The sequence below is a fragment of the Lactuca serriola genome, chromosome 8 (assembly GCF_051521515.1).
Source record: "Lactuca serriola cultivar US96UC23 chromosome 8, Lser_US96UC23_V15, whole genome shotgun sequence".
NCBI classification, from domain to species: domain Eukaryota; kingdom Viridiplantae; phylum Streptophyta; class Magnoliopsida; order Asterales; family Asteraceae; genus Lactuca; species Lactuca serriola.
The window spans coordinates 289,029,937-289,048,944 of NC_136415.1; the positions used below are offsets into that span (position 1 = coordinate 289,029,937).

The 19,008-nt window shown below is 29.9% G+C and overlaps 1 protein-coding gene across 1 annotated transcript; it reads left to right on the top strand.

The window, feature by feature from the left end:
- Positions 1 to 7,164: 7,164 nt before the first annotated feature.
- LOC145069381 (cysteine-rich receptor-like protein kinase 2) lies at positions 7,165 to 14,666 on the top strand. Its single transcript, XM_079016302.1, has 8 exons — positions 7,165 to 7,344; positions 11,521 to 12,289; positions 12,685 to 12,798; positions 12,872 to 13,011; positions 13,118 to 13,328; positions 13,397 to 13,631; positions 13,872 to 14,022; positions 14,145 to 14,666. Exons 2-8 carry the CDS (start codon positions 11,533 to 11,535, stop codon positions 14,481 to 14,483), a joined length of 1,947 nt encoding a protein of 648 aa, XP_078872428.1. The 5' UTR covers positions 7,165 to 7,344; positions 11,521 to 11,532; the 3' UTR covers positions 14,484 to 14,666.
- Positions 14,667 to 19,008: the final 4,342 nt, after the last annotated feature.

Below are 19,008 nucleotides of genomic sequence, written 5' to 3' on the forward strand. Positions count from 1 at the left end.
TTACAGTAGAAGTTCTTAATCGAGCTCTGCTAAGGCATTGGTTTTATATTAGACATTTATTTTATATTTATGGTAGATATTTATTGTTCCCTATAAATAATCATTAGGTTTACTTTTGGTGTAAGCTTTTTACCATATTAGGGTTTTTCTCTGTACGTTCATGAGATAATCAATATACAAAAACCCTTTATCAGATTACTTTCATATTATGGTGATTGATTCTTGATTGTTCATGATATTCCGCATTCGTCATCTCAGATTCATTCCCAACAAGTGGTATCAGAGCAGGTTCTTGTAGATCTCAGCGATTATTGCAAGAATCGAACTTGTTTTTGGCGAAATTTTATCTTGAATCTCACCTTGTTCTTCAAGTTTTGTAAGTTTTCTGAAAAGAAAAAGTCTAATATCTCGTTTTATTGCAAAATCTTGTTCAGATCTGTTATCTTCTACCCATTCTATCATATGATTTGTTCTTGAATCGTGTTCTGGAAGAGAGTTAGAAGAAAATTTTGTGTTTGTTTGAATTTTCGTGTTCAGATCTACTTTATCTCTCTAAAATCCACTCAGATCTGTTTTCTCTCACTAAAAACCCTTTCAAATCCGTTTTTCTCTCTCTAGAATTCTCATCAGATCTACTTTCTCTCTCTTCAAGTTTTCTTTCTTATTGAAGATTAAATGGAAGATTATTAGGTGTTAAAAGAAATTAAGAGACTAGGATTAAAAGTTACAGATCCAAAGTTTCGACTTAAAGAAGGATATTTGTTTTGGGATGTTCCTGAACAATCTATGTTAAAGAATGCCATTGAGATGTATAATCTCTATGTTGATGAGATGATTGGTGATTTTACACAGATCTCTAGTGGTGGATTTAAAAGTAATTGTGTAGAGCAAGATAAAGATTTGTTAAAACAATTTATTATCATCAAAGAATACTTACTTTTGAAGCATATAGAACAGAAGTCAGAGAAAGAAAGAAAAGAAAAAGAAGATGTTCTTGATATTCTTGAAGAAGTTCATGATGTTCTTCAAGGTTCTGAAGAAAAAGCGACTCCAGATGTTCTTGTTGAGGGGGAGTCAAGTGTTTCAAGTTTTTCAGAAGCTTCACAATCCGAATCTAGTTGTTCTGAAGAAGAATCTCAAAGTATATCTCCGGAAATCGTGAAAGTGAAGGAGTTTTGCTCTAATGGAACAACTACAGATGATCAGATTCAGAAAGATGAAAAGGTTGTTCAAATCAGAAATTTGTTTCTGAAGCCTAGAAATAAGAAAAGAAAGAACAAGAGAAAGAACAAGAGTAAAATGCAGAAAGTTTGGATGCCCAAGGTACAAGTAACCAATGCTTGTGAAAAAGTTCAGAAAGTTGAAGTCAAGAATGTTCAAAAGAAATTCCGTTCACACTTTTCTTCAGATGAATATGGTAAAAGTTGGAGAAAAGAGAAAAGAGTATTTGGTTGGTTCAATGAAGTTTTTGGAAATTTTTGTTTTCCAGCTAAAAAGAGGGTATTATTTTCAGAGGATGATATATTTTCTTCAAATAAGTGGGTGTGCAAGAAACCAACTTCAAAGTTGAACCTTAAATGGGTACCAAAAGTCCCATAACAATTTTGTTCTCTATTTAAAAAAAAAAAACAACAAAAAAAACAAAAAAAAATGGGGACAAAATCTTGGTGAAATCTGGTGAATATTGGGTCAAAGATATGAAATCTTATTGAAGAAATCAAATTTATTGTTTTTTTGTGTGTTGGAATTGACAAAAAGCTGAAAAAGTTGAAAAAGGGGTGAAAAGTGTCATTATTCTGCAAAAATAAAGCTGCTCTCTGACACTTTTCTGCTTAAAGCGTACAAACTGTCAATTTGTTGTAACAGGAGGGGTTGCTTCCGGATTTAATCTCAATAAAAGGTTCTTTTCTCAACTATGAAGATGTAAAGGGATGAATGTGTCACTTCGTTGATTCTCTAGGGGCCAAAATCATAACTTTGGTATAGACTTCCAATTTTGCAATTAATCGCAATCAAGGTTTCGTTTGTTCATTTGCAGTCGGCATACTGTATATCTATGTTTCTTTGAAGCCGACTCAAAAACGAAAGTCTCAGTCAAGAAGGAGATTATGAACCGAACTCATAGAAGCGAACCTCACGAATAAGAACCGAACTCAAGTTAAAGAAGCGAAACTCAGATTAAGAACCGAACCTCACAATTAAAGAACCGAACTCTCGATTAACAACCGAACCCAAATCTACTGTTCACAACCGAACGTTCAGTTGATTTCGCTTTCGGTTGTGTAATTGATGGAGCGAACCTGCAACTGTATTTCAAGCGAACCTAAGAACCGAACTCAAGATTAAGAAGCGAAACTCAATTGGAACCGAAATAGACCGAACGTTCGGTCTATTTCGTTTTGGGTATGAAATTGAAGCGAACCTGCTCTCGGTCCTTGATTAGCTTTCGGTTCATGAACATTCGATTGGGAGCGATAGGAACGAATCTGGATTCACAGTTGGAACCGAATGCCACAAGAGGTGAAGGTTGGTTCATCAAGAACCGAACTCACCAGAACCTTACAATCAAGAAGCAAAACTCATAGGAGCGAGACGTCAACGATTCCGGGCTGCCTTGATTTGCACCATTGAACTTGCAGCGAACCTTGTCGATGTTTCTAAACTCAGTTACCCTCGCTCAAATCAAGAGAGTTCGATTTCAAATGTGAATACTGAAAGCAAAACGAAACTGAAATCGGGGTTCAAGCGAATTGAAATCAGAATTTTTGTTGGAATTAGATGTCAAAAATCGTCGGCATCGTGAAGTCGCTATTTGATATTTTATATAATCGGCACTCCAAATATGATAACGGGTCTTCTAGCTTGTGAATTTGACACTGGGAAATAGGAACAAAAATCAGTCGACGTCATTATTCTAAATCGATTTGGATTTTGTTTGAAAACAGAAATCAGTAGTATCAAAAGCGATTTGGGATCTGAACCAATCAAACTACGATCGGAATCTGTTCGTCGTTATAAACATCAAAGTTTCGAGAATCAAAATTGAATACGGAATTGGACTGACTCGGAATCAGATTTTACAAATCAAAATCGAAACTTGATATTGTAATCGGAACTATTTGCTTGAATGATGTTTGTGTTCTTCTGCAATTTCAAATGAAGCTTCAATGGGTTCGTATCAGGAGTAAATTTCTAAGCGGGATCTATTTGGACTTTTTAAAAGTCAAAGAAACGCCGTTCTCTGAATGAACGAAGAAGATGACTCAATGTTATTTCTTTTAGCGTTAAAATGAAGCAATGAGATATATTTTCATCTTCAGCCCCCTGACTTTCAGAACTTCACGGATTTAACCACATATCCCAAATTCTTTCCAAACTTTTCGGATTTTTACCCATTCTTTCCAAAATATTTTCATTTCTTATCCTTTTCTTTGGTCTTATTCTTTTCAAACTCTTCTAAAATAATTGTTTCTTATTCTATTCTTTTGTCTAAATTTAAATATTGGAAAATACAAAATTAATTTTTGTTATTTTTCCGGTTTTAATTTTTGAGAAATGGGTTTATTCTAACGAGATTTATTTCATCATATCTGACGGGTTTTGATGATTGTTGGTGATACTTCTTAACTTTCCGGATTCTCTCCATGGTATTTGTTGAAGATTCAAGGGGGAGTGATGATTATTCATGGGGGAGTTCGTATTTGGAAGATTATTTCTAATTCTCTCGCTTTGAAGACCCCATGTGCTGATGAGTATCACAATTTAGGGGGAGAAATGCCAAGAAGATCTGAAATCGTGATCTTCATCAGTTTCAACATCTAGGGGGAGATTGTTGAGTATTTGAGAATTGAAACTGATATGGCATATTTGGTTATTTAGGGAAGCCTTTTTAGGGTTAATCATTTTATGATTCCCTACGGTGCCTTTACACTAGAAGTTCTTAATCGAACTCTGCTAAGGCATTGGTTTTATATTAGGCATTTATTTTATATTTATGGTAGATATTTATTGTTCCCTATAAATAATCATTAGGTTTACTTTTGGTGTAAGCTTTTTACCATATTAGGGTTTTTCTCTGTACGTTCATGAGATAATCAATATACAAAAACCCTTTATCAGATTACTTGCATATTATGGTTATTGATTCTTGATTGTTCATGATATTCCGCATTTGTCATCTCAGATTCATTCCCAACAGTCCATTAAGTGGTGGTTGTCCGTCGGTGGTGATCGATAGAAGGTGTTGGTCCGACAACAATAGAGAGAGAGAGTGTGTGTGTGTGTTAATGTTTCTGGAGGTATGTGGGTGGGGTATTTTATTTGATTTTAAATAAGAAATACAATAAAATTATAAAAGAATTAAAAGAAGAAATTAATAAGGGCAAATCTATCATTGAAAAAAGTTCAAAGCAAATTGGACCGAACTCACAACAAAATAAAAATTTTGGACCTCTTGTACTAGTCCAAACATTTTAAAACCAAAATAACAGTTTTGAGCTAACTATAGAGACCATTTGCGAGTAATTCAATTCATTATGACAAAAAAACATTGTTTTCTAGAAAAAAACAGAATTGTAAGATGTTTTTATTTTTATTTTTTAAAACGTGTTTGGTTTAATATTGTTTCTTAAAAAGCTTTAAGATTTTTTTTTGAACTTTCTATTTACTAGCAACTTGGTTGAAGATGTTAAAGAAAGTTTAAACGAGGGCTGAAAAGAGTTTTTTCTTTTAGATATAACTAGTCAAGATAATTGCCCCAAGTTAGAGATTCAAGTATTAAGATATTACGAAAAATATATATGCAATATCGTCACATAGAGTTGAAATCTTGATAACATTAAAATAGTAAAACTATCTTACTAAAATTATTTATTGTTATTTTTAACTTTATGTTGAATCATATATGATATATTAATTTTTTTTTCTTATATTAAATTTTTGTTTCATGTTCAAATATCTTAAAGATTATATTATTTGAAAAAAAATAAAAAATCAAAACTCAATCATTTTAAACAATACATGTTTTCTTAATTTTCCCATAGAAACTAGAAATGACATTTTCACTCTTTTTCTGAAAATTTTCTCAACGAAAGTGAAAACAATTATTTTAGAACCACACATATCCATTCTTTTACGGTGTAATTACCTTTTTTTACAGGTGCCATTTTATATTTGTAATATTTTTAGAACTTCTTAAAAATAATGGTATTTATCACCAATGTTCATTTTTTCATAACAATTTTTTCAGAAAAAAAAAAGTTAATAATAAAAAAAAACTCAAATAGTTTTCGAAAGCTTTTATATTTTAGTTTTTGTGTTTTGTTATTTCATAGTGTTCAAAAGCTTATAAAATCTTTCGGTTAAAAGTTAAGTTATAGTTTTTAGTTTTAACTATTAAGGGCATCTCCAATCCACCCCTAAACTTCATTTTCCCCCATTATTCTCCAACCCTACCTCATTTTCATCTCATTTTTGGAGATATGAATAGTATTCCCCCGTATATGGGGGAATACTATTCATATCTCCAAAAATGGAGGTGAAGTTTGATTGTCAATTTTAGTCTCTCTTGTTTTTATTTTATACATTTGTAGTTTATTTTATCTACTAATTATAATTTAAATACAATAATAAATATTTATAATATATGTTATATACTAATTTATATTAATTAATCATAAATATAGAGTTTAATTAGTAGAGGGGTATATTTGATAATATATAAGATATAAAAATGAAATATTTTAGGAATATAATTTTTAGGGTAAAAAAAAAGATAAAAAATGAAGTAAGGTTGAAGATGAAACACTATTTACTTTATTTTTTACTCCATTATGGAAGAAAAAATGGAGATGGAATGGAGATGATGGTCTAAGAGCATCTCTAACCTACGCTCATTCTCCATTTTTCTCCTATTTTTTCCCCTATTACTCTCCAACCCTATCCCATTTATTCCCAAATTTTTGGGAAATGAATAGTATAACACCATATTTGGTGTTATACTATTCATTTCCCCCAAAATGGAATGAACTTTGAATTGTCGGTTCTAGTCTCTCGTTTTATATATTTATACATTTCTGGTTTTTTATCTACTAATTATTATTTAAACGTAATGTTTAATACTTATAATATTGTGTTATATATTAAATTATATTAATTAATTATAAATATAAAGTTTGTTTTTTGTTTATCAAATTCATATTGAAATTTAAATACATATTGAAATTTTAAAACATAATAACGTATTTTACAAAAACTTATAATTATGTATTATAAATATAATATTATTTATTTAATATTATTAAAATGAAAAAAAATATAGATTATATATTTGTTAAAACCAAATTAATAGAACGAGTGTGTTTGACAATTTATATAAATTATCAAAATGGAATATACTTTTTGGAGGTAAAAATGGAGTAAAAAATAAAGTAGGGTTGGAGATGAAACACTATTTACCCTATTTTTTACTTCATTTTTTGGGAGAAAAAATAGAAATGGATTGGAGATGGTCTAACTACTAGCTTCCAACTTATATAATAGTTAACTTTAGGAATGAACATTTGGCCTAGTAGAAACGGAACTAACCCTGGACCGGAATTACATACTGTTGGGACGGCTTCCCATTCCAAGATATCCATTTTTTCAGTTTTCGGGAATTATGTCCCCCTTTTAGATCTGAAAATCGGTTTCGAAAAAAAAACACACACACATTTCATGGGCTAAACACGGTTTTGGAACCAAAAACCAATTTTTGAAAAAACATTTCGTTAGCTTAACCTAGTTCTGGAACCGAAAATCAGTGCCACCATCAAAATCGATATCCACTTAACCGGTCTAGCTTTCGGTCCTATATTTCTATGCATTTCAGTTTCTGGGCATTTAGTTCCCACTCAGGGTTAGAACCGATGCCCATCCCTAGTTAATTTTGCCAAACATATTTATTTAAGCTGAACTTTTAACGTGGTTGGCAAGCTATAATTCGAAAACCTAATATATTATAGGCAACATTTAAAATATTTTATCTTATTTTAAACTAACATTTGAAATTTTATCAATCAATTATAAATATAATGTCACTTGAAATAATTTCAAAACAAATGAGTTACAAATGATAAATACAAAAAAGGTAGGAAAATGAGCAAAACGAATTAATATCAACATTATTAGCTTCGGTCAAATATTCTTCCTTTTTTCTTCTTCTCCTTGGACAGTCTACACTCAAATTCTGTCTACAGAAGGTGGCTTCAACGTTCTATATTAATCCAGACGACCAGGACTTATATATACTAAACCAAAAATCGATCAACCTCCATTAAACTCCATGAATCAAGTGTAGTGAAAAAGGTACGATTCGGATCTCAATTTCTTTTTCGTTTATACTCTTTTATCAGGATTACATGTGATATTTATCGAGTTTAGTTAGATTTTAGTGTTCTGATTGATGATCATCGTAAACTCTGTGCGATTGATAATACCAAAACTGTTTTTCATTAGCGACAACAACGGATTTTACTTACTTTCTGCTAAATTACTACTAGCTTTAGAAGCTTAAGAAACAGAGGAATTTCAGCGATTACTTTGATTAGAACTATAAAATTCTACTGTTTACTAAATATCTTCAAGTTCTTTACGTAGTTTAGCGCATATAATTTTGATGCTCCTTTCTTCAGCATTTCTTCATCCCCTTTCTGTAAATTACTCTTGCGATTTCATTATACAAATGTAGTCAAAGCGAACAAATCCCAATCTGATTCGTCATATATTATGACGTTGATTAAATCTTAAGAAACGGAGGAGTTTTATGTCAATTATTCATGGTAAATCTGTGAAATAATGATGTTGCAACATCGATATAAGTTTATAGCAACCAATTTGATGCTTCTGTTACAAAATAAGTATCTGTTAGGTTGTTGCAGAATTTTGTTTATTGTTTTTGTACTTTACTTACTGGGAATATATATTTATTCCATTATATGTTTAGATATATAAACACATCACATATCCATTGGTAATTGTATACGCATTCAACACACCACATATACGCCACAATGGGCCCAGCGCCTTTAGAAAATATGTAGAGTTGTTGAACAGTGGAAGTTGTAATGAATGATGCGTTTTGAATTTGTGTTGCTCAATTAATTCATAGAACATGGTACCACATGCATTAATACTATGTGGCAAAACATAAATTATAAGTTGGATGATAATTTTTACCTACTTATTATTATATTATGAGAAATTAAATATTTTTCTATATTTTTTTTATCTATCCTCTTATTTATATTAAATAATGATAGAACTCAAGAAAATACTTATGAAGAAAATGTAAGAGAATATATACCTTTTGGTTTTTTTAGATAAATCAACAAGACTAAAAACAATATAATATATCTTTTATTGGTCTAATAACATACTAAATTTGACTATGTGTTTAATATCATAATTAAAAACTCTAATTTGCTTCGTATTGCGGTTTCGAACCTGATAAGATGTTGAATCTGACTTAATCAACAAGACATCAAACTCGTGAGTTTTTTAATTTCTTTTAGACAGTATAAATGTTAACAAATTGCATGTAAATTCTATAAAGTTTGATGATATTGCCTCCCTTTATTTCGGTTTTAAGTTTATTAAATAGATCGAATAGTCTCCTTTCAATGAAGCCTTTTAAATCATTGATAATTTTGGAAGTCAACAAACCTAAAAGTTCCTATTTAGGGAATAGGGAATCCTACGAATGTCTTCTTCTTTTAACTTTATAGACTCTTACTTTATTTTCAAAAACCAACAAGTTTGGCCACGGTATCTTGGGCTATTAATTTTGTCTTACGCTTCTTGCATTAGGATTTTTGGTTCTCCCCTTTGTGACAAAGTTAGGTACATTAATAAAAAAAAAAAGAAGAAAAAAATACTTCATTTATAAAAAGAATTGATCACAATTTTAACATCATAAAAATTGGTATGGTTGAATCAAAGGTTATTTTATTTATCAGTTAAAAGTTTGTAGTTAAAATGTTTTTTTTTAATCTATCATCAATTTTTTCAGTGAATTCATCAAACATAGTTTTATATTTGTCTTAACATCCAACATTTTCTACTTATAATTTTGATTGAAATATAATAGATTTTATCGTAGACACAGAAGTGCGTAACTGCTCATTTTATTTTTCATTTGATTACATAATTTAGAAAATACATAATATAAAATTAGAATTATGTTTAGGGTATGTTAAGCAAAAATAGTTGGAAGTTTGGAATATATAATGTTTAGTTGTATTGAAGTTTTTGACAAACATGACTACAAATTTTTGAAATGTGTAAAATTATATAAAAACAAAATGTTTTTAAAAACTATTTGAACTTTTACATTACGAGTTTTTTTGTTTAAAAGAAATTAACTAGATTTTTAACAAGTATGTGTGTGTTTTTATTAAAACAGTTTTATAAATGATATTATCATAAAATTATAACTAAACAAATTATTGGTATACTTTACAAATTATATTAATGGTAAAATATATCTCAATTATAAGTTTTTATAAACTATGTTTTTGTTTTTTATTTTTCTTAAATATATTTAAATTCAATAGATAAATATTAAACTTTATATTTTTGATTAACTAAATATGCTTAAAATATAATATAATATTACAGATATAATAGTTAATGCATTTAAATTATAACTAATAATCAAAATAAACTTATATATATATATATATATATATATATATATATATATATATATATATATATATATATATAAGGCTAAAATACAACATAGTTAATTTGTACACAATAGTTTTTATCAATACACAATAATTTATGTTTTAAAATGTTGTAATATACAACTATATATATATATATATATATATATATATATATATATATATATATATATATATAGAGAGAGAGAGAGAGAGAGAGAGAGAGAGAGAGAGAGAGAGAGAGAGAGAGAAAACATATTGTGTATGAACCACTTCCCAAAATATAAAATACTAAAATTGAAAACTAAAAGTTCCTTACATTTAATGTTATTTTATATTTAGAGAAATAGTAATACCACGGCTTTCAAATATATGTTCTATAGAAACCAACAAATATATAACAAACTTAACCAATATATATATATATATATATATATATATATATATATATATATATATATATATATATATATATATATATATATATATATATATATATAGAAAACCAACAAATATATGACCAACTTAACTAATAAATTTGGAAGTCAAGATGTTTGAAAGCCAAAATTTTTGATGGATGGTAACGTACCAATTAAGTAATTATGGTATAATAATGTACAAATTTATTACCACATTATATCTATACTAAAATCCAATGTCTTTACCGACAGTTCAGTTGGCACCCTTAACTTTCAGAAATTATACTTTCCACCTATTATATTTTAAAATATTTGTTATGACATTTCCTCTTTACTTTTTAAAATGTTACTTTAACTCCCTCGATTTTGAACTTTGTAAAGTATCGTTTTTACCCATTTATTTTCTAAATTTTCGTGTTTATTCTCTGTAATCTACATTTCAATGTGAGTTCTTTATTATTCTGATTATTTTTTATGTTTTCATTCTTATTGCTACATACGTTTTCTATGTATGAGTCGGGTCACACTTAAAACGTTTTTGATTATTTGAACTTCCGTTTGTTAACTTAAAAAAATATTTTATACTTATTTATGTGTATTTGTATAAATTCTGTTTTTTTACGTTTCAATGCTTATTTTTATGTATGTTTCTACAAATGAATTTGGTCACATATTCGAACTTTCGTTCGTTAACTAAAAAAACACTTACTTATTTTTATGTATATGTCGATAAATTTCAGTTTTCTTACGTTTTAATGTTTATTTTTATGTACGTTTTTAAGTATAAATTTGATCACATATAATACGTTTTTGCTCAACGGTGTACATTAGATTTAGTCAGTGATAACGACTTTATATATTTACCTACCAATAAATACAACCATATCTAACTTTTATCATTAGTTCTTGTAGGTTTACTATTACAATTGAAAAGTAGAAAAAATTGGTATTTATCATTATAACTTTATACCAACCAAACTTGTTGGTAACAAGATAATTGACAAGAAGCATGTTTTTTACCCGATAGCAAAAGTTATACGACTATAGTTGTTATAGTATACGGTTTGTAGAAAAATAAATCGATGGATTTAAACCAAAATAAATTTAGGTCGGTAAACTAAAAGGGAAATAAATTTTGAAGGTCAAACTTTATTGAACCACAAAATGGATAAGTTGAAATTCTGCATTAAAGCCACCATAAGTCCATAACCACCAAATTAGACTCTGTTTATTGTTTATTTTGATTTGCTACTTACAAAAATGAAACCAACTATTGTTTAATGTTTATCTTCAACAATTATGTATTCTTTTCCTTCAACTCATTTTTTTCCTTAACCAAAATAACAAACATACTTCACTTTTCAAATCCATTACTAACAAAAATTTCTGTACTTCAGATCAACTAGAAGATGAAGAAATCAACCCTCCTCATCGCTTTAATCACAATCCCCCTACTAATATCAACATCAAACGGGGATGCTAGAACACAAGTAATCAAAATGTATTGCGACGAAGGATTCGAAAACAATCAAACCATATTCGTCCCAAATTTCGTACAAGCAATGGAAATCATCAACGTCCGATTACGAACATCAAACAACGCAACCATAGAAATCGGAACAGGACCCAACAAAAATTACGCTCTCGCACAATGCTTCAACGATCTCTCTTCACAAGATTGTATGTTATGCTACGCCCAACTCCGTACTGTTCTTCCCGGTTGCTATCCCCATAGCGGTGGTCGGATTTACATCGACGGTTGTTATATGCGGCTTCAAAATTATAGCTTTTTTCAAGAGTATAAAGGACCTAATGATACGATTGTTTGTGGGAATGTAACGAGGGAGAGTTTAGGGTTTCGAGATTTGACTCAACAGGCGGTGGTGGATGTTGTGTCGGAGGCGTTGAGTAGTGATGAGTATTTTGGGAGGGCGGAGGTGGTGGTGGCGAGTGGTGGTGGTAATGAGTCGGTGTTTGTGATGGCGGAATGTTGGAGGACTTTGAGTCCGGCGGATTGTAGGAAGTGTTTGGAGAATGCGTCGGCGGCGATTTCGAAATGTTTGCCGTCGACGGAGGGAAGGGCGTTGAATACGGGGTGTTTTATGAGGTATTCTGATAGGGATTTTTTAAATCCTGTAGAGGTGATACAGAGCTCCAACAATAGAGGTAACAAATCAACTTTTTTTTTTAGATAAATCTAACCATGTTTATCTAAAAAAAATAATGTAGTGTACTTTTTTACCTTTTTTTTTTAAATGAAATGTTTGACTGAGATAATCTTTTTGGGAAAATTATGTATCCATTCAAAACGAACCGTACTATATACAAAAAGAGTCAAACCAAAAGTTTTTGATTTGTCCATTTAAAAATAGGGTTTAAAAATAAGATGATAGACTTTTATATCTTTATTTTAATTTTAATTAAAATAGAGAATCATGACGAGGGATATAAAAATAAAATCACATAATAATTCATGATAACCGAAATATGGAATCTTCCATTTAAAAACATGAAGGCGTTTTTTCATTTTTGATTAACTTTTTTATTTATGTGTTTTACAGGAAAGATGGTAGCGGTTATTGTTTCCATTGTTAGTTCCGTGGTGGTTTTGATCGTTGCTTTGACTATTGTTTTATATATTAGGAGACGTAGATATATACAATACAGGAGAAGAGGTACAACTCATTCAACACCATTTGTTTCATTAATTTATTAAAACAACCTTCAATCAGTCCTTAATGTTTTCAGGCTCTTATGATGCTGAGAAATTGGCAAAGATTCTTACTGACAGTAGCTTAAACTTCAAATACTCCACTATTGAGAAAGCCACAGCAAATTGGAATGATTCCAACAAGCTTGGCCAGGGAGGATTTGGAACCGTTTACAAGGTACTGCTTTTGCTTTTGACATGCATTGGACTGGTATGACTCAGACTCAGACTGTCTTGTCCTTTATATTTATAAAACTAATATTGGCAGTGAAAATTTCACTCAGGGGGTACTTTCAGATGGAAGAGAAATAGCTGTGAAGAGGCTTTACGTCAACAACAAATTCAGAGTAGCAGATTTCTACAACGAAGTTAACATAATTAGCAGTGTTGAACACAAAAACCTTGTCAGGCTTTTAGGATGCAGTTGTTCAGGACCCGAAAGCATTCTCGTATATGAATATCTTCCCAACATGAGTCTCGACCGCTTCATTTTTGGTAAATTTAAAAAGTTTCAAAATCCAAGAATCCGATATATATTTATAAATTTATGAATTGTGCTACAGATGAAACAAAGGGAAGAACACTAAACTGGGAGAAGAGATTTGAGATCATTATTGGTACAACAGAAGGTCTAGTATACCTTCATGAGAACACCAAGACCCGTATTATTCACAGGGATATCAAAGCTTCTAACATCTTGTTAGACTTGCGTCTTCGTGCTAAAATAGCCGATTTTGGGTTAGCCAGATCTTTTCAAGATGATCAAACTCACCTCAGTACCGCTATTGCGGGTACACTGTAAGTCGTTCTTTTTTAAGGAAAAAAAAACACCTCTATACATAACTTACCAAATTAAAGGGTTGTTTCTTTTTCCCCAAGTATAGATAAAGTGTTAGCATACATAAAGTTTGTTTTTTTTTTTTTTTTCTAGACGGAATTAGCGGTCTAAATGAGACTAAAACATTACCTCTTTCAAGCTATTTTAGATGTGAATAAATTACTAAAACAATCTTTTAATTTTTATTTCATCTTCATCAGTGGATATATGGCTCCAGAGTATCTAGCCCATGGTCAATTAACCGAAAAGGCAGATGTTTACAGCTTTGGTGTTTTACTTCTAGAAATAGTTAGTGGTGTAGAAAACAACAGAAGCAATACAACAGAATATACGGACAGCATAGTCTCTACTGTAAGTATAAACCCTTCGCCTAAAACATAATATTTCAAGTTCTTTTTTTTGTTTTTTTCTAAAAGAAGTAAAAACATTCCAATTATAATAAGTTTAGAAATTTTATATTTGTGGATGAATAGGCATGGAAGCACTTCCAGGAAGGTACAGTGGAGCAAATCTTTGACCCGAATCTATTGATGGATATTTACCCAAACGTTATATTCAAAAAAGACGCAATAAAAGTGGTACATGTAGGACTTCTTTGCACCCAAGAAGCTCCATCTTTAAGGCCAACAATGTCAACTGTACTAAAAATGTTGGCAAAAGATGAACATTTACCCTTCCCTTCTAATCCCCCTTTCATAGACGAAAAAACTATGGAACTCAACAACATTACACAAACTATACTTGGTGATCATGAAAGGGAAAGTTCTTATTCGATTGCTACAATTTCCCACAGTCAATTCTACCCTAGGTAACACAACAATGGTTATCTATTTTTGGCAACAAGGGCATTTATGTCATTTGAATATACAAAAGATCAAGAGCAAGTCATGTACTCATTAACCACCCATTTAGGTAACACAAGTTTATAATATTTGTCCCCTTGACGTTGATCACAGTTTTACTCCAATGCAAATTAAATACAGAACAACATGTTATATGATAAGTGAATACATATATGATATATATAGAAAACGGGCCCACCTTCTACAAATTCAAACATGATTTCTATATTTTGATTAGTAGAAGGAAATGCAAGTAAAAATATCGATAGACACAAAAAAAAGTTTGATACATATTTACCACAATATAGAATAAAAGAGATCTATTATGTAGTTAGACTTACTACACAAACAATACATACAAAATTTTATTCTATAGTATAATATTAATACGTTAAAATAATACAGGCATTTCATAAAGTTTTTAAAAATAAAAGGTAAATTTTGGAATACATACACAAATAGAAGGGGTATAAATGAAAGTGTATTTTCTGTAAACCGTCTGTTGAATTCTAAGCATCTACAATACACATTTTACACAAGTTTTTTTTTGAAAAGTGTTTAATCATTTGAATAGGTCATTTAAAAAGTTATGACCCGCCACGCAAAAAGTTTTTTAAGAAAAAAATTTATATAAATTCTAAGAGTATCTACGATACACATTTTACACAAGTTTTTTGAAAAGTCTTTTATCATTGGAATAGGGCATTTAAAGAGTTATTATTTGAGTTTCTTGACGGAAGGAAGATCGGTCCTTAAACCTATTGACGTTTTGATTTTTGTATGGGTTGGAGGAAAACATGCTTATATGGACCTTACAGGGATATCCTCTCTCATGGAGTTGAGGGATATCAAGGAGAGGCATGCTACTTTAAAAACTGCTAAATACAATATCATAAAACAATATCATAAAACATGAAAAATCAACATGTGTTCATACCATTTGTGTTTGATATGTTTGGTTTCCTTGCACCACATGCGATAAAACTTCTTAATAGAATTTAGCAATGTTATATCTCCTATATCTATGGATGTAGCCTTCCAAAGAACTGGCTTGACCATAGAAAAAAGCTTATCAGTGTAGCTTGCTTGTTTTCCTTCTCAGTCGTTGTATTGTGATAACGAAGTTGTTTTTAATATTATAGCTATAGATTTGTAAGGGTTATGATCCTCTGAGCAAAATGTTTTTTTTTAGCAAAAGTTGTTTATTCTATATGACTCAAGCATTTTTATCAATTTGTTAGAGGAAAATATAGTTGGCAAATTCTATAAGTCTTTACAAAGACTTAGGTGTTGTTTGTTTTTCGGAAAAAACCTTTTCACATCTCTTATTGTTGTGCGACGCAACACATGTGCAATACTATTCATCTCGCAATTGTTTGTTTTTCAGTTCGAATTAAAAAACATATGTGCGTGTTCTTCTTGGTGCAATATTTGTTTTGTCTCTTCCCACCTCTTCGAACCTCTTTTTTTTTGTTCTTCCTAAAATATTGATTATATATTGCCGAAATTTTATTTCACATTTTTTCGTTTTTTTTGTTTATTCTTATTGAAATTTTTTTCTTTTTTTAATATTGGCTAATAATAATTTGTTGATGAAATATCATTATTTTATGCTAAAATATCTTCATTTTTTGTTAAAATATCATTATTTTTTTGCTGAAATATCATAAATTTTTGCTGAAATGTCATACATTATTAAAATTTCGGTATTAAAAATCTATTTTCGGATTATAAAATCAGTTTTTAAAATTTTTTTAATATCTGCAATAACATGCAGATGTTAAAAAAACAAACTCGCTTCTTATTACAGTATGTAGCCGTTTTGTCCACCTCTTCTACTGCAGAGGGTTGCAGAGTTGGTCCACAAACTTTATGGATTTTTGCTTCAAAAAAACAAACAACACCTTATGCATTTAAAGATGTTCTAAGGGTGTGATTTGATTAAAGTAAACATAATCAGTCACTTCATTGGAGTTTTTGACCAAGTGTTTCACAAAAGTATTCAACAAATTAGATATAATTTTTAAAAAACTGATAAAAGAAAATGATTTTACAATTTAATCTCGAATAATTATAGTTTTATAGTAACCTAACTCTACATGAGCCCACCATGGCTTCATACATCTAGATACAATTTCATCTTCGACAATAGTAGACACGTCGACTCCGTTTCCTGCCATAGTAGACGGTTTGATTTTTTATTACTCTTCCCTAAAGCTAATACAATTTATTTTTGAACATTTGTTTTTAATTTCTGATTACTAGTATACCCATTTGAGATTAAATTGCAAAATGTATGGTTCTTGTTGTATTTTCAATCTACCATACATGATACTTTAGCATGTGAGTTTTTCTCACTTTCTCATGAAACGTATTGGCCACAAGCATTGTTTAGATAATTGATTCTAATTTAGAGCTCGTGTGGAATAAAAAGGTCGTCCACTCAACGAGACTAAAAAATGGTTTCCTTTGGAACACATTGTTAAAGTTTCCTTAGGAAAACATTGTTAAAGGTTTCCTTTGGTGCGTGTGAGTAGAACATTGTTAAAGGCTTCCTTTAGGAAACATCGTTAAAGTTTCGTGTGAGTAGAACATTGTTAAATGTTTCCTTTGGAAAACATCGTTAAATGTTTCGTTTGGTAAACATCGTTAAAGGTTCTTTCGGGAAATATAGTTAAAGGTTCCCATGAGTGGAACAATGTTAAAGGTTTCCTTTGGGAAACATTGTTTAAGGTTTTCTTTTGCAAATATTGTCAAAAGTTTCCTTCAGGAAACATCGTTAAAGTTTTCTTAGGGAAACATCGTTAAAGGTTCTCTTGAGTGAAACATCGCTAAAGGTTTCCTTCGAAAAATATTGTTAAGGGTTTCCTTTGTGAAACATCGTTGAAGGTTTCTTTCGGGAAACATCGTTAAAGGTTTCCTTTGAGAAACACAGTTATAGATTTCGGTATATACATTTATATGTAAAGCTTATGTTGGGAAACAAACTCCTCATGTTTGTTGTTTATGACTAGTTGAAGTCTTAAATATTAAAATTTGTTTTCATGATACTGCAATCGTGAAAGTTGAAAAGAAACTGATGGCTATGGAAGACTTTGTAAAGTCTTTGGAATGGATTGAGGTAATGCCAAATATTTGTAAACTATGATAGACTTTATGAAGTTTTTGTAAGGCTGGATTTTATCATGATTACATGTCATGATATTTGTACAACCAAAAGTGAAATAATGGTTGTTAAAAAGTATAGGTGTTACCAGTGGCGAACGCAGACTATTTTAGTAGGGGTGTCTCTCATACTTTAAGCGGGTGCACCTAATAGAAAAAATTAAAAAAAAAAAATTACACTACGAGCCGGAAATTGAGCAGTGGCTCGGGACTCCCAATTCTCCATATAGGTCCGCCACTGGGTGTTACAAGTGGTATTAGAGCCATAATATAAGCGAATTAGGTTTCGAATAACTATACCTAAGCTTAAACTATAAGATGTGTAAAAAATCAAGTGATTACTTTCCAATCGTGATCGTGAATTGTAAACGATTCAAAGGAAGGTATCATTATAAGGGTAAATGAATTGTAATGACCAAAAAAATTGAGTATTTGACTATGCTTTATTTTGCATGTAGAACTAATTTTAGTATAGCCATCAAAGAAGATATAGCTATTTCAAAAAATAGCAACATACTTTGAGTTTGGATAAAGTTAACCACAGGATGTGGTGCATTTTATGGTTGACGTAGCGCATCAATGTGTTCATGCAAGGGACACGTGTAGGTTGTTTGTGACGCATGGAAAACCAAAGGACACATGGAACAATCAGGAAAAGTGATAATTTGAAGTTGTAACACGTCTGATAATACACACGAAACGTGTATATATATATATATATATATATATATATATATATATAATACACACACTAGCCGTTTATCCGCGTCAAGCGACGGATACGAATACTTTCTTTTGAAAATTATTTTTATTTGCAACATGTATAATTAGACACCCAACTTTGATACGAATGTAATGAAAAAGTAAACCCTTAATAGTGAAATCTAATTTGTTATGAAAGAAGATAACTTGTAATTTGGAATCTAACACATGTTACTTAAGTGAAAAAAACAAAAAGATACACGTGGGATTGTTATGAAATGAATATATATCTTAAATAAATAAATATATATATATATATATATATATATATATATATATATATATATATATATTTTAAATAAGATCCACACAATTTTTTATCTTATTATATGATCATTTTATAATATAATTTTTGTTTATATATTAATGTAATTATTCTACTTTGTTATTAATATAAGTCATGGACTATTTTTAATAAATTACGTTTTAATTAATTTATATATATTGAAAATAATTGCCTTTTTTAAATAACACATATGATCTCCTCTTTTTTGACATCTTAACTTTTTATTTTCATTTTCATATTATTGCAACTCTTTTGATTATTTCAATAAAAATCAATCCACAT

What these genes read in the sequence shown, in the direction of transcription:
- LOC145069381 (XM_079016302.1), top strand. Translation starts at nt 11,533, where the DNA reads ATGAAGAAATCAACCCTCCTCATCGCTTTAATCACAATCCCCCTACTA. An exon ending in TATACAATACAGGAGAAGAG is followed by an intron (nt 12,799 to 12,871) that starts GTACAACTCATT and finishes TAATGTTTTCAG; the next exon opens with GCTCTTATGATGCTGAGAAA. An exon ending in TCTCGACCGCTTCATTTTTG is followed by an intron (nt 13,329 to 13,396) that starts GTAAATTTAAAA and finishes ATTGTGCTACAG; the next exon opens with ATGAAACAAAGGGAAGAACA.